The 12,487-nt window shown below is 39.4% G+C and overlaps 5 protein-coding genes across 5 annotated transcripts; 2 read left to right on the top strand and 3 right to left on the bottom strand.

Annotated features, from left to right (window-relative positions):
• Window positions 1-25: 25 nt before the first annotated feature.
• Window positions 26-3,100, bottom strand: FDP41_000896 (uncharacterized protein; the record flags this gene model as incomplete). The annotated part of the gene is made up of 2 exons (XM_044712867.1): window positions 26-2,032; window positions 2,423-3,100. 2 exons carry the CDS (start codon window positions 3,098-3,100, stop codon window positions 26-28), a joined length of 2,685 nt encoding a protein of 894 aa, XP_044564456.1.
• A 367-nt stretch (window positions 3,101-3,467) lies between these two features.
• On the top strand, window positions 3,468-4,640 carry FDP41_000897 (uncharacterized protein; the record flags this gene model as incomplete). The annotated part of the gene is made up of 1 exon (XM_044712878.1): window positions 3,468-4,640. The coding sequence occupies one exon, from the start codon at window positions 3,468-3,470 to the stop codon at window positions 4,638-4,640; it is 1,173 nt and encodes a 390-aa protein (XP_044564457.1).
• Window positions 4,641-4,820: 180 nt separating this feature from the next.
• On the bottom strand, window positions 4,821-9,035 carry FDP41_000898 (uncharacterized protein; the record flags this gene model as incomplete). Its single annotated transcript, XM_044712889.1, has 1 exon — window positions 4,821-9,035. One exon carries the CDS (start codon window positions 9,033-9,035, stop codon window positions 4,821-4,823), a length of 4,215 nt encoding a protein of 1,404 aa, XP_044564458.1.
• Window positions 9,036-9,356: 321 nt separating this feature from the next.
• Window positions 9,357-10,870, bottom strand: FDP41_000899 (uncharacterized protein; the record flags this gene model as incomplete). Its single annotated transcript, XM_044712900.1, has 2 exons — window positions 9,357-10,440; window positions 10,854-10,870. The coding sequence occupies 2 exons, from the start codon at window positions 10,868-10,870 to the stop codon at window positions 9,357-9,359; spliced, it is 1,101 nt and encodes a 366-aa protein (XP_044564459.1).
• A 1,093-nt stretch (window positions 10,871-11,963) lies between these two features.
• On the top strand, window positions 11,964-12,377 carry FDP41_000900 (uncharacterized protein; the record flags this gene model as incomplete). The annotated part of the gene is made up of 1 exon (XM_044712913.1): window positions 11,964-12,377. One exon carries the CDS (start codon window positions 11,964-11,966, stop codon window positions 12,375-12,377), a length of 414 nt encoding a protein of 137 aa, XP_044564460.1.
• Between the last annotated feature and the right edge of the window lie 110 nt (window positions 12,378-12,487).

A 12,487-nucleotide genomic window follows, 5' to 3' on the forward strand; every position in this document is an offset into this window, starting at 1 on the left:
GACGCCAAAACCACGATTCATTCTTTTATTCAAGTCCAGAAGGTTGAATATTATTCTGTTTTTGCATAATCTTCTTCCACTTTCGGTTGGTGTGGTCCATGTGGAAGAAAATTTGTCTCTTCTCGTCATTATCAACCTCCTCATGAATGAGAAGTTTATCTTCAAAGCCACCATCTGAGCTTGTATTGCCAATTAAAAAGTTGAAAATTTTGCTTCGTGTTTCCTCTGACACTCTGTTGCAATCTTTCAAAATGTTGTTATTGAGATAGACCTCAACTTTGGCCTTTCTTTCTTCGTCAGTTACTACTGATTGTGCCGTCTGAGGAGGATTCTGAGTAGCAGCAGCCGTAGTAGTGGGAGGTGGTTGCTGTTGGAAGTTCACTGGATAGTTTGATGGTTGACGCATTTGAGGTTGTCCTGCAGAGGGATTGGCACCAAGCTGAGCACCCCTCATAAGCATATTCATTGAGGCTGGATCTCCTGGATTGAATAACATATTTGGAAATGATGAAACGCCAGGTGGTGGTGCAAATGGGGGCAATAAATTATTTGGTGGTCTTGTATTTGGTGATGAGTTAATACCGAGTAATTGTGTGAAACTAGTCTGATCTCCTTGTGGAGGTTTACCTAGAGCTTGCATATTTCCAAGAGTTGGGTTCATGTTGGGCAATAAAACGGATGGCATTCCTGCTTGATTGGGCTGAGAGGTACCTTGTTGTGTTGTACCAGGTGAAAAGAAGGTATTTGACAACAAGTTTGCATATTGACCGGGATTAAATGGTGGGAAGCTTCCTGGATTTCCTGCTCCTGTTGCAAACATTGGATTCAAATAGCCATACATGTGATGCATTCCAGCTGCGGCGGCAACGTTCGATGGATCCACCTGTGAAGGACTCAACATGGAATTCTGATCCGAATTGTCTTGTGTTGCATTGTTGTTGGCAGGATTATTCTTTCTACGCTTGCGACCTGTTCCAGTTCCTCCTCCATTGGCAAGAGCTGCTTGTTGAGCGGCCTTTTTCTCTTCCATTTGTTTTCTCTTGAGTTCTTCTTTTTGCTTCTTCTTTTCGAGCTTTTCCTTCTCCTTCTTTTCCTTGAGCTCTTGCTTTTCTTGCTTCTTTCGTTCTTTCTCTTTTTGTTTTTGCTCCTCTGTCAACTGTTTGTTGGAGGTTCGTTTTTTCTCGTTTTGTTGTTGTTCTTTAATTCTCTGTAGAGCAATTGAGTCATCGAGAAAAACAGATCTAGGAGCAGAGTTGGATGTGGCAGATGGAGGCGAAATGAGCTGAGTCGTTGGAGTATGTGAAGGAGGAGGAGTCTTTAAGAGAGCAGTCTTAGGTGTTGAAGGTAAATTTGAAGAGATTTTCTTCAGTCCAGGGAGTTTGTTCTTATTGAGGAGGTTGGCACTGGTTGGTGTTGAGGTAGATCCTGAAGAAGACATGGGAGGTCGAGAAGGCGTGATCTTTTTGAGAGGTGAAACTTTCACACCGACATTCTTCTTAGAGGACTCGTTCTCAAGCTCGTCCAAATAATTAAGTGGTTCAATGAGATTTTTACAGGCAGATGGTCTTAGAGTGAAGTGTTTGTTTGATGGTTGGTAGTGGCGAAGTGAGTACAGATTGCTATTGAGAGTCCTTCCATCTGTATTGGAATATTCTTCGAGAAAGTGTCTCTTCTCTTCCAATTCTTTCATGGCTCTGTCCATGTTCTCTGAATTCACATTCAAATATTTAGAGACTGTTGGCTTTAGAGAAGTGGCAGGAGAGAAGGAAAGCTTTTGCGTCGATGAGGAGTTCTCGTCCCCTTGTTTCATGGCAAGAGCCTGAAAGTGTTTGATGGCTTGTTGAAAGTAGTGTTGTGGAGAGTCTTCATCGCTGAGGTTGCCGCTATGGTGATAGTCGTCACTCATCTCGAGCTCGTGTAGAATGCTCTTTTGAATATCGGTCCTAATGCATGAATGCTCAGGGAATAAATAGAGTATTTCTGCCATCATTCTGACCCAGTCATCTTCACCTCGTTTGTTTTCGATAATGTTCTGCATTGGTGATGATAAAGAAGCAGAAAGTTTGAAGCAATTGCAGAATGGAATGGGAGGAATGATGTAGCACAGAGTCGTGCGTGGTGTGGCATGAAAACATCGTGAGGTTGTCGCGAGTTACAACAAAAATTGTAAGAAGAAAACAAGCCACACAGAGAAAAGAGTGAAAGCGTCAAGTTTGGGAACAAAAAACCAACCAAACAAAAAAAAAATCGAGTCATCCGACCAAGCGTGGATGAACACACAAAAGACGGGATAAATTTAACATCATGGTAGTGTTGTGAAAATGGTGCACATAGCCACCACCATACGTTTGATGAAATAATCAACAACAAAGTGTGTCAAAATCGATCACCGAACAACATCCAATGAATTGAAACTACATACCTTAAATAATGTACAAAAGTAAGAGGCAAGTGTTGGAGTCATTTGCTTCTTCTTGATGGAGAGACAGCACATGATGAATCGTAGTTTGATGAGCTGAGAGTTGGAAACGCCCAGATTATAAAAGTTATCATAGTTGTGGTGAGAGTGGTCGTCAATGAAGAGTTCAAGAGTCTCCTCATTGATCTGAGAGGCAATTCGTTCCGAACTCCAATCATTATTCAGTTTCGAGCAGAGCCATAACTCGACTTCGTGGAGGTCTTTCTTTGGTTTGCCTGAGTGGGAATAGTGATGAGACAAACTGGCACCACTACTACTACTTGTAGAGTGAACGTGTGGTTGGTGGTAGGCAGATTGCGAACCTTCTACAACAGGCTCGTAACTCACATCATGTTGGTGGTGATACGCCGATTCGTTTTGATGAAGGTACTCTTGGTGATGATGATGGTCATACATTATGCCGTTATTATTATGGTGCTGCGAATGATGATCCTCGTGCTCTCCAGGAGGAGGCGGATCATCATGTAAATCCATCATCATGTGAGAAGAAGAAGAAGGAGCCGTTTGTGTTTGAAATCCCTCACCACCATGGTGGTGTTGATTAAATTTTGTTTGTTCTTCGTGATGATCACCATCAGAAGGTGGTTGGAGATGGTGAGAGGGAGCAAATGCGGTGTTCATTTTTGTTTTCGATGTAAAAAAAAATAAAAAAATATCATTTTGTAAGGTTGTGTGTGGTCTAACGGTTTTTTTGTGCAACGTGGAGAAGAACACTTTGCATAGTCGTTGTTGGTCTCCTCATTATTGGATCATTCCACTCTTCTGATGCTTGTATTCATTGAATCAAAGGTTGCTAAATATTAATCTGTTATTAACTGAGGGCAACTTTGAAATCAAACAAACGGATGTTCAACAATTATTATTATTTCAAAAGTGAATCATCATTCAACTCTCTTTCATCCGTTGTTGTTTTTGTTATTTATTGAACATGATCTAGATGATTGAAAAACTTCTCTAAACCCACAACATCAATCCCGTCCACAATACAATGAGTCATACCACCCTGATGTTATCATCATCAACAACAACCAACGAGTCTCCGCTCGAATTACTTTTCAGCAAAGACTTTTTCATCCACGTTCTCGAGAATGAAGCATCGTCATCATTATCCTCTTCAGCAACCTCCAACAACAACAACAACCAACTATTGACCACTCCATCATCAAATCCTTCACTCACCAACCAGCACCCCACTCCACAACTCCACGCTTCCATCCGAGCAAGAGAAATTAAACTCCTTCCTCAAAATTCAACAACAAATTCCCAGTCGGAGCTTCTTCCCAACACGAAATACCTTCAGAATAATCCTCTCATCACAGGTCGATATTTCAACAATCTTAAGAATTCCGATGAGGTTCAACATGAGAATCATCATCAGGAACCGACTGATTCTGGTGTGCCGCCTCTACCTTTGCCTCCACCTCTCAGAAGCAACTCTTTCCATGGATCGTATTCGCAACAACCACAACTTCATGAACTGTCCACCACCATTGTGGACCCGAGCCGAAATGATGAGGGCCTTCTTCTTCCCAAATGTTTCATTCTGACTCACAAACTAAATCCTTTGAGTGTCGATGAATTTATAGAGTCAATGAATACGGTCTTGAGAAGAGTTCGTGAGCTACAGATAGATCAAGATGAAAAGTTGAAGAGTCACATTCCATATGTGCATTTGATGAATGGATTTTCTATTGAGGGAATTCTTGCAATTTTAGATTCTGGCTTGTCACAACAACCACATGCATTGCAAAGAAGTGGATCCTCAAAAAAGAACACCATTTTCATTCCATTCCAAAGTTATAGAATGCAATTATATGAAGACGTTTTTGGACGAGTTTTAAGAGAAGGCGCAAATCAAGCTCGAGTTGAGGAGTGGTTTGCGAATGTAATTCTTTCAAAAATTAGCGAAGAACTAGGAAGTGAAATTCTTAGTGAAAGTAAGGTTGAAAAAAATCGTGTTGCTGATGAAGACAATTCTGATGAAGAGAACAAAAACATTAATCCAATCCCTACCACTTTGAAATTTCACTTTTTCACATTTATTCAAACCTATGGTTATTGGGCCATTCCACTCACTGATCAATCCAGTGCATTCGATATAGAGAAATCTCCATTAAGACGACTCAATCAAATTCTTGGATTTCGACGATCTAAGTTGTGAAAATTTGAGTACTTGTATAGATACAAGGTTAGGATTGTTTTTTAGAAGTTATGACCTCTTCATCTCGACTTTAAATATTTAAATTAATGCATTGTGTCGAAATCATCGTCAGCTGTTGAGAATCCAAAAATGGTTGAATAGAAGCTTAAAGTCATTCTTAAATTCAAATTTATTATTTGGTTAAATATTTTTGAACCTGTACTTGGGTTGGTTCTTTGGTGTATTTGTTGTTGGTGGTGGAGGAGGTGGATGCTCAAACTCTTGCTCAATCAAATCATCCAAACTTTCCCATTCTTCAGTGGTTAAAATGTCAACATCATTGCGTTCATCCTTACGATCATTATGATTGGTATTGCCACCAACTTGATCAGTAATATCTTCCAAATCGTCCAAATCCAGATCCAAATCCAGTTCATGATCAGTATCTTCTTTTTGTTGAATTGTTTTCGAAGAAGAAGCTGCGGTTTTGATGTTCAATTTGGCGGTCGAAGTTTTGTACTTTTCACTAAATTCTTTTCGTTCCGCATCGGTGAGAGGTTGACAATCGCCCAACTCTTTTGCTCTCATGGATCGAATCAATTCCAAGAAAATAAGACCATAATTCGCCATAATATTTTTACCCATTCCGCTAATGGCTGCCATCGACTCAATATCGAGAGGTTGTTTTGAACTCAATTCTGATAAAATTCTTGAAGCCAAAATGTTGTAAGGACGAACACCTTTCTGTTTGGCCAATTCTGATCTCTTATCTTGAAGAGCAGCACTCAGCATGGATTCAAACTCTTTCTTCTTCTTTGTATTGGAATTGTCTTTGGAGGAGGAGGATGCAGATCCCTTTGATAGCATCTTTTCGAGAGAACCTTTTGTCTTTTTCGATTTGCTTCTAACAAGTAGCTCAAATTTGACACGTCCCTGAATGATTCTTTCAGATGATGGTGAAACACCGAGTTGAGTGTAGCTGCCTCCATACTGTTCATTAATGTGAACTTTTTCAAGTAAATATCCGTCACAAATGAGTTTGGAAACTAGAGTTTCGGCAACATTTTTGTTGAGATCTTTTCCCGCGCCATGTCCATCTAATTTATCATGTTGTAAACTCTTAATTTTGGATGCCTTAGACCCTCTCCATACACCAACAATGTGAGACATGGTTGCTTTGAAAGGTCCAATATCTTTGACCAATTTGAGGAAAGATGCTGCCTCTTTGGTATAGTCCTTCTTTTCGACAGGAGTTTCATTTCGGCAATTGTCACACATGCCTTTGCATTGAGCTGGGTCAAAAGATTCTCCAAAATGTCGCAACTGTACAACTCTTCGACATTCACAATCATTCTCGCAATAGGCAACAATCTTGTTGATATTTTCATAGCCGTTCTTGCTGGCCTTTTCACCTTCCAAAAATTTTTGCTGACGAGCCTTATCGGCATATGAATAGAATAAGATACAGTGACTTTCGAGTCCATCTCTGCCAGCTCTTCCTGATTCTTGGTAGTAGTCTTCGATGGATTTCGGTAAGCTGTGGTGAATGACAAAACGAACATCAGGCTTATTAATTCCCATACCAAAAGCAATAGTGGCTACAATAATTTTCAACTCATCACGACTCCATTTTTCATGAACATCTTGCTTGTCAGCTGCTGCTACGTCTGAGTTGTATACTCCTACATTGTGACCGAGATTGGTAAGTTCTTCAGCCATCTTTTCACAATCCTTCTTACTCAAGCAATAGACAATACCAGATTGATTGGGATACTTTTCATTGATAAAATCTGAAATTTCCTTAGCAGTTTTTTCCAATGATGCCTTTTTTCGTACTTCATAATATAAATTAGTTCTGTTGAAGGACCCCTTCAAACTCACACAATTCTTAATATTGAGTTGATGAATAATGTCTTCTTGAACACGTGAAGTGGCAGTAGCAGTAAGAGCAATTAGTGGAACATCAGGAAATTCATCCTTAAAAACTCCCAACTTTCGATAATCAGGTCTAAAATCGTGTCCCCAATTACTCACGCAGTGAGCCTCATCCACGACAACTCTCTTAAAAAGGCCACGATCATAGAGCTTCCTTAAAATATTGACGAACGATGTACTTGCAGAGATTTTCTCAGGAGTGACATAGAGAAGACGGAAGCTTGGATTTGAGGAGGCTAATTCCCTATAAATTTGTTTCGTAGTTTCAGAGTCTTGTTCGCCAGTAAGAAATACAGCTGGAATATCCAAGTTGATTAGTGACATGACTTGATCTTGAATAAGAGAAAGCAACGGAGAAATGACAATGGTTACACCAACGGAACCAATAATTGCTGGAAGTTGATAACACAAGCTTTTACCTCCACCAGTTGGCATGATAATGAAAACATCTCTTCCAGAAAGTGTGGCATTGATTGCTTCCAATTGTAAATGTCTAAATGAATTGATACCGAAAATTTCTTTAAGGGTGCTCTTGAGTTCTCTGCTCCATTCAAAGTTCTCGTTGGCATAGTAGGAACTGTCATGAGAGGTAGAAGCATGTCCAGATTGTGGTTGGGATCGTATCAGTCGACTGCTACTGGAACTACTGTACGAATATGAGGCAGAAGAGCTGCTACCAGAATTATATCTTGAGGAATAGTTGTCATTATTGCTATCGAAGGGTATAACTGCTCCAAATCCGTCATCTTCATCAACGTTGACAGCATAATTATTTGATGCACTGGTGGTAAATGTTGAGTTGCTCTTTTGACTGCCTGTGAAAACAACATCTTCATCATCAACTCTGATACTTGTGGGTGATGAATCAAAATTGGAATAGTGTGAATAGTCTTCGTCTTGCATGTCATTATTGTTGGGCTCGTAGGTATTATTCCTAGAATAATTATTACTTGAAGAGGTATTCTTATTTGAAGAGGCGTAATTATTTGTTGAGGTTGCTTGTGGCCTGCTGATACTCGAGGAAGAAGAGGTATATGTTGATGGTGTCACGGTGCGAGAGGATGAGAAGGCAGGTGTTGAGGGAGTTGCAAAACCATTATTATTACTATTTGTGGCTGAGGAAATGTTTAGGAGAGAACCTGAAAGATTTTGTCTCAATAACTCGAGTTGAGTTTTTTGTGACATGAAATCCATTAAGATCTCGCTATTCGGATCAAAACTTTCAGCATAATCCAAACAGTCGGTCAATAGGGCAACAAGTTCTCGTGACAATTTGTCATAATTTTCGAGTAGTTCAGCCTCAGATTTTGAGTTTTGGACTGTCGAAGAGGATTTGGCTATTGGTAATATGGGTTTGGGTGTTTGTGGAGCCTCAACTTTTGTTGAGGATTTTGGTAATATACTCTTTGATTTTGATGAGCTTTGGTTGTTAATTGTTGTTGTTTGCGGCTCCGATGAGATACTGTTACCACTATTGCTACTACTTTTTGAAGGTAAGGTAAATTTCTTTGTACTACGATTATTGCTGTTGATATTCTTATTATTTGAGGAATTGAGCTGTGTTGATGGTTCATGAGTATCGTTGGCTTGATATGGGTGGGATTCTCCTTCTTCATCCAAAATCAAATCATCTCCAAGAATATCCTCGTCAAGAATGGGATCGTGAGAATCAATTGTTTTGTTGGTAACATTACTATTACTAGCAATGGTAGTATTGGATGATTGTGCAAAATCTGGTGGTGTTAAAATAGGGTCATCCTCTTCATCGAGAATTATTTCATCATTAATAACAATTTCATTAATGGACGTTTGTTGTTTGATGCCATTTGTGGATGATATTAACTCATCGAGTTCTGCAATTTCTTCATCTTTGTCTTTCCACAATTTTCTTGACTTGTTGCTATTCATGGATACAATATTATTACTTTTAGAGTTTACAGCAGTCGTGACAACGCTTCCATTATCTTTCGGTTTAATCCGTACACTAGGATGCATGGATGAGGTGGCATTGTTGGAATTCTCCATATTATTGGATAATTTGTTATTATTCAGAAGAGTGGCTGCAGTGATAAATGAAGAAGGCTTTTCTTCGATAGGAGAGGATGGGGATTCCACATGACCATCCTCTTCATTATATTCGTCATATTTTCGTTTCTTGGTGGAGACAGAGGGCACATTATTGGTGTGATTTTGTCTGTTGTTGTTCAAAATTGATCCATATGCAGATAATATGTCAGATGGAGTATCATCATTATTGTTGGTATGCTGGTTTGAGCGTGTTGTTGCTCCGAAGGTCTTATTCACATTGATTCTGCTTGATTTTGTGGGTAATGGTTGGTTACTAATGGAGGTTGCGGATTTACTTTTAAATGTAAAGCTGTTGGAGGTTGTTGTTATTGTGGAAGATGTTGCATTGTTGCTTGAGGAGGAAGAACTTTTAGCCTTCAATTCGGAAAGATATTTGTCGAGATTGTTATTCATATTTAATAATTTTGTTTGTTGCTATTCCGATGATCAGTGTGAATATATTGTTGTGGAATAATGGCTGGCTTTGATGATGCTACGGTCAACACTGATTCCCCGTACCCGTCAAAGCCTTGTTATGCGTGATGCCAGCAACAAAAAAATTCAAATAACGATATTTTTTTTTGTTGAACGATGGTTGGGTTGGGCGGGTTCCACTTGTCAATGGAATTGTAAAGCTTGCTATCTTTTGGGCTCAACATGAGAATCGTAATGCTTTTGAGACATTGAATTGTTTATTTATTGGATTATAAATGAAGTTAGTTGGCTCTTCAAACTTTAATTCTGGCTGTTGTTGGCATTCTTCAATTGAGCAATTTCCTTCTCCAAAACTTCCATTCTCTTCTTCAATTGTTCCATTTCACGTTCTCTGCTGGCAATTGGGTCACCTTCCATGAATTGACGTTGAATCATCCAATCGTCATTCAAGAACTTGCTCAAATAGTTACGAATCGAGTCTGGCAACAAGACGACCACTCTCTTATCAGGACCCAAACCAAGCTTTTTAGCAGCTTCAACAGCAGCGTACATGGCAGTACCTGATGAACCTCCGCACAAGAGACCTTCTTCTCTGATTAATTCTCTAGCCATTGTGAACGATGGTTTATCTTCAGTCTTAATCCACATGTCAATCAAACTTCTGTCCAAAACATCAGGAACAAAATCATATCCAATACCTTCGACTTGATAAGTTCCAACCTTGTCATGCTCTGGATCGGCCAATAAGGAGCCAACTGGATCAGCTCCCACAACAATAATACCTGGAATCTTTTCTTTAAGCTTTTTAGCAACACCAGTTGCAGTACCACCAGTTCCTACACCCATAACAATGACATCAATTTTACCACCAGTTTGTCGAATAATTTCTTCGGCAGTTCCTTCATAGTGAGCTAATGGATTATCTTGATTCTTGTATTGATCTAAAATGTGTGCAGTGTCACCAATTTCCTTCTTCAAACGGGCGGCAACACCAATATGCGACTCTGGTGAATTCCAATCGGCCTCAGTTGGTGTTCTAATAATTTCTGCACCTAATCCTTTCAAAACAGAGACTTTTTCTTGCGACATTTTCTCTGGCAATGTGATAATCATCTTGTATCCTTTCACAGCTGCAGTCAATGCGAGACCAATACCAGTATTACCTGATGTTGGTTCAATGAGAGTGTCGCCTGGTTTGATGCGGCCGCTCTTTTCAGCCTCCAAAAGCATTCGCTTGCCAATTCTATCTTTTACAGAGCCACCAGCATTGAAAAACTCGCATTTGACCAAAACTTCACATTCCAAACCGTGGTTTTTTGGAACGCGATTCAAACGAACCATAGGAGTGTTTCCAATGGCATCGAGGACAGTGTCGAAAATTTGACTATTGAACATGGTCCATTCACAACGAGTACAAACAACATCACGATGGGTTTGATGATGGTGATTGGAGGTGTTGAATCATGTTAATGGCATAGCATAGCAGGTGCAGAAATATGTTGAACAGAGAATGAAAACGTTGGTGATGCGGAGGAAGGCAAGAATTGGTTCATTTTCATCACAAAAATTCGTGCGTCATGACCATGATGAGAGCGGTCGTTGCGAGGATCATCATCAGATCCAATGAAAACAATCCACAACACATCCATGTTTGGTTCAACCCAAAACAACAACATTGTGCGGTTCATCAGACCAAAACACAACCGAATTTCAAACCGAAATAATTCGAATAACAAATATAAATTGTCGGGCTCGGACCACTTCCCACTGGTTTAAAAAATTAAAACAATCACTTACTCTTTTGAAGCGGACATGATGAAATATTCTTGAGTTGAGCGGATTGAAGAGAGTGAGAGAATAAGCGAGAAAAAAATGCTTATTTTTTTCTAAAAATTTTTAAAAAAATATTGTAAACTCAAGTCCTCTCCACACCGCGGACTCGAGAAATTTCTCTTCAAAATTCTGGGTTTGCAAGGAGTTGTGGTGAACTCAAACCATTGAATTTGCATGGATTTTTCAGATACGAACTTGTTAAGGATTTTTCAGACCCTTAAAATGTGTATGCAAGAAGCTTCTTGAACAATTCTTGTTCGAGATTAATTTTTCTATTGTCCCACTGATTTTTGAAAGATCCTTGAATTACAACATGATTATGAGACTTGATCGAAGTGGGCGATTGCCTGACTTTTATTTCACTAATGGTTCACAACTTTAGTGAACTTCCACTTGAGAAATGTTAAAAATTGTAAATCCATCAATCATACTTGCAATCAAGCACGGATAATTTCATCACGAGGCTTACCATCGATACATTCAAGTCCAACATTAGTAATTAGAAAATTTCTTGATGGGCCGTTCGACGTCATCCAGCGAGCTCTGCTCTCATTAGCCAAATATGGAAAATTAACAATAAAATAATTCGATTAATTTGTTCGAACTTGATTATTGGGAGAGATATCAAGCATTCAAAATTTGAAACATTTTCTCCAATTGTATACAACCAAGAGACCATTAAGCTCTTTTCAGTAAATAACCATTTAAGGAAAGAAGAAAAAACTTTTCATACATTCTCAAAGAGTGAAAATTCCTGATTTATACATCATATTTTCATCAAGATGCATGACTTGTCTCCTTCAAATATTGGGAAGTGACCAAATTTGTTTCAACATCCTCAATGATAACACTTTCGCAGAATACTTGTATCCTCCACCCAACACCAAACTCATTCCACACCATCAACTGTTCACCCCAGAGCGTCAACACCAACCACTCACTCCAACAACAACACCTCTCTCATTTAAATCCCTAAATCAACTCAAAAAAAACAAATCCAAATCGTCTTTTCCAACATATTTCACACACCTCCAACCACGCCAACTATTCAACTCGTTGGAACATTCTTTGAAAATGATGAACACACAAACCTATCCAACTGAAACTCCTGCCTCAGGTGCTGGTGGTCTCAAATACGACAATCGTTACTATGAACGTGAAGAGGCTCATCATGCTCGTGATCGTTTCTGGACAGGATTCTTCCTTTCGTTGATTCTCTTCTTTACATTGAATCCATTATCTTGCTTACCTTACATGTTGGGTTGGCGTTATAGAACAAGTGATGTCCCACGTGCTAGAAAATGGGGTCGTTTGAGTTGGCTCATGTTTTGGGCCACTTTGGCTGCTGTCACTTGCTTTTGGATTTGTGCCATTATTGTCATTCCAATTGCTGTGGGATGTACGGTCGGAAGACGAAATGCTGCTGCTGCAGCTGCTGCTCGTGAACATCAACAAAATCCTGCAGTTCCTGTGCCACCAGCACAATAAGTGTTGTTGCTGTTGAAAACAGTTTGTTCGTTTGAAATGAAAAAGTGAAAATTGTTTGTAGAGAATCAAGTGACAACTGACTGTGCGTGAAAAACACAAAATTAATAATA

This window comes from Naegleria fowleri (genome assembly GCF_008403515.1).
Source record: "Naegleria fowleri strain ATCC 30894 chromosome Unknown tig22, whole genome shotgun sequence".
Lineage (NCBI taxonomy): Eukaryota > Heterolobosea > Eutetramitea > Acrasida > Naegleriidae > Naegleria > Naegleria fowleri.